Genomic DNA, 8611 nt, shown 5'->3' on the forward strand with positions numbered 1-8611 from the left:
GTTATTTTCCCCTACTTGAACATTGGTTATACAATTAAGTAGAATGAAAAAAATATGTTAGAGAAACTGTTTTATGAAATTTTGAGAAACACAGTCCCAGTGTCATGCTGGGAAATTGAGTGTGGACTGGAAAATTAACTTCTCAGTAAACACCATGTGATTTTATACAGAAGGATGGAGGGTCTGGGAGAATGATTCTCAATGGCTTTGGTTGTATTATTACACTTTCCTGGAAAAATTGAAAAGTTTCAACTGATTGTGGTATTAAAAGAAACAATTGAAGCTTGTGAACTTTTAACAGTTTGTCTATGGAAGAAATTACCCTTCCAAATTTAGGCTGGAGATGAGACCAAATACAATGGCTTTCTTCCTGATATTCATGTATTAATCTCAAGTATAAATAAGTAGCTCCTGAAAATAAAAATAATATATAATGCTTAATTAGTAAGGAACTTTTGGACACCTGCAACGGAAGTTCATTCTTTTCACTTGAAAACACATGTTCAACACCGAAGCATTTCTTCTTTAAAGTAAACCTTACTACTTTTCATTTTTCTTGCATCAAGAATAACTAGGACATATACTTTGTTGCAGAATAAGTAATGGGATAATACAAAAGAAAAATATTCAGAGTTGTCATTGGAATGTTCTACATTTCAAACCGTGCAATTTCCTCTCTGATATTGGCTTAGGAAATGAAATGTTTAATTGTCTAAGAAGTTATATGTTAAAAGGGTGTAATATTTTAATGAGTCAAATTGAAAGGGAAATTCTCAAACCAATTTGGGCAGGCAGAATTCTTGCACTAAATAAGTTTAGAAGATTTGTTTCTGTATCATTTCTGCATATAAATAAGACTTGCCATTATTCAAGCAGAATACACTGAATTAAATAGACATTTTGTTTACAGGCTCAGCTATAAGAGATTAGAGGTTTTGTGAAAGGTATTTTTTAGGTGGCCACTATGTATAATTTGTTGTTTGGTTTGGCATTATCAGAGCAAAAGTAAAATCCCTAGTTCTAATATGAGTTTTAAATAGTATAAACTGTACTGGGGGAAGGGGGATTTCATTAATTATAAACTGCAATTTATATATTGCAATAATTTTTATACAAAAGATTAAGAAAAGTGTCTCATGTATTTACAGATCCAAACCAGTAGTCAGATTATTATTGAACTGATTACTGAATTGTTAAAAAGCAGAAAAAATAATATTCTCATTACATTTTAATATTAAAAATACTGAAAACTGCTGCAAATTACACAGCAGTTGCATAATTAAAAAACTTAACGTTTCAAATTATTTTGCAAGGAATTTAACATTATTTTCATAACTTTGTTTTATCATTGTATTAAAACAGAATATCATGGTATGAATAACCGTACAATTTGCAAACATTAGCTGGTGTTTTAAAACTGTCTAATGACAAAGTAATAATTATGAATTTATATCAGTGCAACTGACATATAGATTGAAAAAAATGTTTGACCCTGAATAGTTTCTTAGCAAGAGGTACCTCAGACAAAAGCTTTTAAGCAAGAAACTTCCCAATACCCCTAAATCTCTTGATTTATCATATAATGGCAAACAGAACCAAGGACAACTTTTCTTTTGACTGTAAAAGAAAATTGCTGTTATGGACAAAATAATATGTGGATAATTATTTCTCCCTGGCCTCATACCATTTTTGTTATTAGCCAGTGAGAAAAAAAGCCTCCTAAATATATAAGAAATGAACTCACCCCCACTTCCTATGGCATGTTTGGAATGCCAAAGACAAACCAAACTCTTAACATTCAAAATATCTCTCTAAGCCAGCCGAGCTTCTGCCAATGCATACACTGGTTTCCGTACCTCACAATAGCTTCTCAGGTTCAGGGCATTCATGACACATTCAGAATCGGGAAAACATTTAAATTGGCCTAAGAAGTTAGACATAAGATCCAGAATGCATTTTTCTCATGGAAATGAATAGAGTAGGATGAAAGGAAAATCAGCAACATTCAATTTCTCAATTCAGACATTAAAAAAGTACTGGAATAGGTTTTTGAGGGATAATCTCTGCATTCATTTTATCCCTTCACTGGGACTTTTGACTGACTCACAAGACATTTTCCAATTTCCCTGATACCACTGTTCCTCAATAGTCCATCTCCTCCTGTCCCTCCCTCCCTGCTTTTATAGCTGGTCTGTTGAGTGATTTCAGTTATGATGCACTGCTGAGTAAACTAAGCTCGAATATTACAGTATCGTAGCTGTTACTGTTGGGAATGAGTTCAGAATGTGGCTGTGTTGATAGACACGGCCCACTAACTTAAAATTGTGACTCTGAGAATTGAAAAACTATACAAGATCTCTGATTTATTTGAGAGAGACATACAGAGGGGGAGAGAGGGAGGGGGAGGGGAAGAGAAGGGGGGGATTGAAAAGGAACAATTGCATATTTTTTCAAACTCTTTTCTGTGGAGATCTCCACACTCACAAATACTTCATAGGCTTTTTAAAAAGCACATGGCCGCATTTGGAGCCCACAAATGTAGTCTTCTAGGTTATTAACATTCCTTAACTTTTCTAACCGGTCTCCTATGTTTCTCCTGCATTTCTAATGCTATAGATTGATTATGTGCCTGGTACTTCTATTTAAACCACAAATAGTATTAATTGTAGGCTCCTCCTGAGCAGCAATTGTATTTTGAGGGAAGAGTGTTAGCATTTGATGCCCAGCAATACTCCAGTGTAGATCTTGTCTTGGTTGCAATAAGACAATCCTCTTTATTTAGAATACCAAATAGTCTTTAGAGAGCTCTACTGTAAACATGAAAACATTCAAAAAATGAATGGTGCACACGCCTTAGAAAGAAAGGATATTATTTTTTTTATAGAAAGAAAACAAGCATCTCTCACCCTGCAAATTTCTGGTATTTTATTTTAGAGTAGAGTATTGGCCAATGATTATACTACTTATTTTCCTGAACATCAAGCTTTGGGATAATCCTACTTGTATATATATATATGTTGATGCTATAGGAACCACGCCCCTGGTTTTTTTTAATGGAGGAGCATGCAGCTTAGTTTTGATGTTGTGCCCAGTATTTTCACACTGAAAAGAGCATAGGATGTCCATGCTGGTCCTGATTTTAATGTCCCCATCTTTCCATGCCAGTTTTTGTTTGAGCAGTATTGTCTGGCATAGAATTCAATCACGTTCATGTGAACTCTCCAAAGCCCAAGGCTTCTGCTTTATCGCAATTCCTATTTGCAATGCAAACAGAAGTAGAGAGCATAGGGATTTCCAGAATGGGGCCATACTTAACATACTTTTCCTTCTGCTGAAAATTATGGTTTTATAATATTGTCAATCTAATATGTAGGACAATTTGAAAAAAGGTTACAAGAAATAATTAAAGCAAGTATATATAAAAAGTGGGTTATAGCATTGACTATTTCTGTTCGGTGTCAGTCAGTTTTGATCTTCTCTAGGACACTCAATTCCATCCTCTCTCAATTTTCAGGTTCTCCCTGCAGTCCAAAGTCTGTGGCCATTGAAGACATTCAAATAATGCTGCTTCCTAGCTTTAGAGACATAGTTTATACAGATAAGTAGTGTTAAATATGAAATTAATATTTAATAATATTTATAATATTCTAGTCTAGCCTTTTAGCTTGAATTTCACATCTAGCCTATCTCTCCCAGTTTTAAGCAGTTTCTTCATTGTTTTCTTCAATTCTGATCTTTGAGTGAAATAAACTTTAAACAAAAGTGGCACTAATTCTCCACCGGTTTATTCAGAGGTAACCTTTAATGGACAGATCTTCCTGAGGGGAATTTCTGGAAACCCTTGGGTTTCCCAAAACTTAGTGATGGAGCCCTTCAATATGTAGGGCCCTCTGTTTGGCCTTATATACCGAGAAAACAGAGAGATGGTCTTTTTAACACGTTTGGGACAAAAACATTTTTAAAAGTGGATACCAGAAATTTGTGTAGCTTTCAAACTCTTGTCACTTAGACAACAAATGCCAACAAGGTTAATCTGTCAGCAGGAGAGAAACCAAGCAAATGAATTAGAAGAATTAAATTTGGACTGAGAGCCTAAGCAGTTACTTGGCTGTGAACTTCACTGAAATCTGTGAGACTTATTTCCAAGGAGCCAGGCTGATGACCAAATCATTGGTATGTGTAAATTCCACTAAAAAAACTGGCAACTAACAGAACCAAGCACAGTAAAAGAACCACATAATTATCATTGGAAATAACTGTATAGCCTCTTTTATTTACACGAACTGTAAAAGTTAGAGAGACAATTACATCAAATAATATTGGCTTGCAAATCAAAAGGAGGCTGCAGTGAAAATCAGTTTGAAAAACAAAAGCTTGAAGTTAAAAGATTGCAGGGCATGGAAGCCAGTCCTTGCTTTAAAGAGACAAAATCGGGTGAAAGCTCAGCAGTAACTCTGCAATTGATTGTAGCCCTTGTGCAGAAATCAGACATAAAAATGAAAAAGGGAGAAAGAGTGCAGATTCTGGAGTACAAATAATAAATTCAGACCTGGATATGTTTGGAAGAATAAGTGCTTCTAATACAAAAGTAATGCCATTAAAAGAGAGTACTGTAGAAACTTTTCAAAGTGTGAAAAAATATTGAATGAAATTGGACTTAAGCAATCCCAGGGATAACTGCATTTCCCTCAAATATATTAACTGGTTTTGGATCCAGATATTTAAAAAATTAATACAATTACGGTATATATTGGCAGCCTTAGCATTTGCCACCATATCCTTAACATTCTGAAAACCAGAGGCTTTCCATAGATGTGATACACAATACAGTAGCTGAAAAATGTTTTCAGTATTAGACAACACGGAGCTTTAGACAATAACTGAAATAATGACAAGGATGGCATAACCAATTCACAACCAATCCTTTTTTAGAATCAAATAAGATGGTCACTTGATTTCTTAATATTTGAGGGCAGTGGGAAATGTACATAAAACTCTGTTTTTAAAAGTTTCGAAGGGCTTGAAAAACAACCCTGTGAAGCCAGTGCCCGGGGCCACATGTTAAAGCAGATCGAGGGCGATGCCTTAAGCTCCCTTTCTCTGCTAAACTCTAGTGGGGTGTATCCTGAGGGAGGCCTGGAGGACCAAAGCTGAGCCAGACCGCGGGGTCCGGTACTAGTTCTCGGAGCAAGAACTCCGCAGCTCTTAAGAGCGAAGCGGAAGGCCACTTCCCGCAAGTCTGTCTGGGACTCTGAAGGGCAGCGGACGCTTCCTCGAGGTAGCGGCAAATTTCTTTGTCCGCCAAAGAGCGCCACTCTAAGCGACAGGCAACTTACCAGCCCGGAGGCGAAAAAGAAGACGGCGAGCAAAGCGAGGCAGGCGCCAATCACGATGAGCAGCAGGAAGACAAGCAGCGGGTGTTGTTGGCTCATGCAATAGTACGACTCGTAGAGCCAGTCGCGGTGGGGGCGGCGGCGGCGTCGGCAGCAGCACACGCACAGAGGGCCCCGTTTAGAGCCCTCGGGGCCCCCGCAGCCTTCGCCCTCAGCCTCGGCCGGGGCGTCCGCAGCGCCGCGCTCCAGCAAGTACCGGTGCCGCCTCATCGTTAGTGCGCTGGAAACGGAACAACCGGTAAAGAAAGAAAAGAGCTCAACTGCTCCGGAGCAGCCGGGCGCCTTTCTGGGTTTGCGCCGCGGAGCGCGAAGAACGGCAGCAGCACCAGCAACCCCCGGCGGCTCTGCCCAAGCATGATGCGGGAGCGAACCGAAGAAAGCGGGCGCACGGGGGCGCGGCGGCGGCAGCAGCAGCAGCGAAGGAACTACCTCTCGGCTGGGGACATGCCCGGGCCCTTCCAGTAGCGGGTGGGAGATAAGCCACCGAGCAGCCGCCCAGTCCCGAAATGATACCGCCGCTGCCTCCTGCAGAGCCACTACCGCCGTCCAACCTCGGGGGAGGAGGAGGCGGGCTCCCTCTCCCCTCCCTCCGCCCCCCTCCACTCTGCTCGCAACCGGCTGCCCTCCGTCGGCAGCCGGGTTACTGAGAGGCTGGGCTGTCAGCCTCTGGGAAACCTGGCGTGCCCGAAGGGGGTCTGCATCTCGGAGGCATATGCAGAGCGCAGGTGGCGGAGAGAGGCGAATTCAGGGCGCGCGAAGAAGAAGCCGGCGCTCAAACCGAGCTGATTACCTTCTTCGGATTACTTTTTTTTTTCCCTTGAGCGGATGGCCCGGCATCGCGAATCTGGTCTGCTCAAACGCAATTTTGATCGGGAGACAAGAACTAAAACCCTCCACCACCACCTCCTCCTCCTCCTCCTCCTCTTCTTCTTCTTCTTCTTCTTCTTCTGAAATATTGGGTTGTACTGTACAGACCCAACCTGTATTGGTGGGCAGAGATATCCACTGCTGAATTAGCATTCAGCATCAAAACCTTGGGACAGAGATAGTTTGTTTTTTTAATAGAAGAACAACTTGCTCTTCTTCTATCTTATTTTTGTTTAACCTTTATTTAGAATCTTAGTAAACTCTTGCTTATCACCATATCTTATCTCCAAATACTGGAGCTAATATGTATCTGGGGCATTGAGAAAAAAGACACCAAGAAGCCGAGAAGTTAAAAGCCACAGTATCTTCCAGTCCTCATACCAAAAGATCCTAAGGAGAACTAATGGACTTACATATTACATTGAAGGAGACTGAGACTTAGTACCTGCCTCCGTGCTTGGAAAAGCAGGATATTGTCTCCACCATGACTTGCTTGGCCACTGCAACCCTGAAATTTGTTCCAGATTTCCTCAAATTTGATTCCAGAATTTTCAGAATCATTGCTTGGGAACCTTTTGAAAAGATGTTCGTAAAATTGGCATCTTTGGTATTCTCTGAGCTTGATTGTTCATTTGCCAATGTTTCATTACCCAATTAGATAACATCAGTGCTCTTCTATTGGAAAAAAATAGTTTTCCTTCTTTTCACACCATATAAAACTAGCCAAGCCTGTCTTATCAGGTACATCTAAAATAAACAGTTTCCAACTTGGAAATGCACTTGGGTTTGGGGTAAGTTATAACTGAGAGCTAAAAAAAAAGTCTACGGAGTAATACAGGAAATATTTTTTTGAGCCCACAGAAAGGTTAGGGATTTAAACATTTAAAAGCAATATTGACACTTTCTTTGTGTTGTTTTGATTTGATTTCCTTCCTTGATCAATCAGTTAAGCACAAAGCAGTATATGAAGGCAAAAACTTGCAAGAGCCTGAGGGTATTGTAGTGATAGAGTGAGCCTTTCATTTAAAAATCAATACTTTGGAGCCTTTTTTCCCCCAAACTATTTGTCTAATCAGGAAGCTGAACAATGCCAATCTAGTCTACAGAAGCATAATACATTAACATTACCTTTTTAAATATAATTTTCATTTTAAGAAATGTAAAGGAAGAATAATACAAACCAACATAAAGTAAGAAAAAATAAATCAAAGAGAAAACTAAAACTGCAAGGAAGAGGAAAAAAGGCAAAAAAGGAAGGAAAAAAGATAACAACAAAGTAGCTTCCAGTCTTCTTTATATTCACTATAAGTATACAGGTGAAACTCGAAAAATTAGAATATCATGCAAAAGTTCATTTATTTTAGTTATGCAACTTAAAAGGTGAAACTAATATATGAGATAGTCTCATTACATGCAAAGCAAGATAGTTCAAGCCGTGATGTGTCATAATTGAGATGATTATGGCTTACAGCTCATGAAAACCCCAAATCCACAATCTCAGAAAATTAGAATATTGTGAAAAAGTTCAATATTCTAGGCTCAAAGTGTCCCACTCTAATCAGCTAATTAAGCTATAACACCTGCAAAGGGTTCCTGAGCCTTTAAATGGTCTCTCAGTCTGGTTCAGTAGGAATCACAATCATGGGAAAGACTGCTGACCTGACAGTTGTGCAGAAAACCATCATTAACACACTCCATAAGGAGGGAAAGCCTCAAAAGGTAATTGCAAAAGAAGTTGGATGTTCCCAAAGTGCTGTATCAAAGCACATTAATAGAAAGTTATGTGGAAGAGAAAAGTGTGGAAGAAAAAGGTGCACAAGGAGCAGGGATGACCGCAGCCTGGAGAGGATTGCCCGAAAAAGGCCATTCAAAAGTGTTGGGGACTTTCACAGGGAGTGGACTGAGGCTGGAGTCAGTGCATCAAGAGCCAGCACACAGAGACGGATCCTGGGCATGGCTTCAAATGTCGTATTCCTCTTGTCAAGCCGCTCCTGAATAATAAACAACGTCCGAAGCATCTTACCTGGGCTAAAGAAAAACAGAACTGATCTGTTGCTCAGTGGTCCAAAGTCCTCTTTTCTGATGAGAGCAACTTTTGCATCTCATTTGGAAACCAAGGAGCCAGAGTCTGGAGGAAGAATGGAGAGGCACACACTGCAAGATGCTTGAAGTCCAGTGTGAAGTTTCCACAGTCTGTGTCCGATTTGAGGAGCCATGTCATCTGCTGGTGTTGGTCCACTGTGCTTCATTAAGTCCAGGGTCAACGCAGCCGTCTACAGGAGATTTTGGAGCACTTCATGCTTCCTTCCACAGACGAGCTTTATGGGGATGCTGACTTCATTTTCCAGCAG

The 8611-nt window shown here is 39.8% G+C and overlaps 1 protein-coding gene across 3 annotated transcripts in view; it reads right to left on the reverse strand.

The window, feature by feature from the left end:
- ADCY2 (adenylate cyclase 2) overlaps nt 1–7446 on the reverse strand; it is a 155569-nt gene extending 148123 nt beyond the window's left edge. For all 3 annotated transcript variants that reach the window (XM_087930653.1, XM_087930655.1, XM_026700998.2), the window contains exon 1: nt 5337–7446. In XM_087930653.1, coding sequence (XP_087786779.1) covers nt 5337–5603 — 267 coding nt within the window. In that variant the 5' untranslated portion in view covers nt 5604–7446. The remainder of the gene's footprint in view (nt 1–5336) is intronic.
- Between the last annotated feature and the right edge of the window lie 1165 nt (nt 7447–8611).

Source organism: Pseudonaja textilis, chromosome 3 (genome assembly GCF_049901715.1).
Source record: "Pseudonaja textilis isolate UNSWEBS1 chromosome 3, rPseTex1.2, whole genome shotgun sequence".
Classification (NCBI taxonomy): domain Eukaryota; kingdom Metazoa; phylum Chordata; class Lepidosauria; order Squamata; family Elapidae; genus Pseudonaja; species Pseudonaja textilis.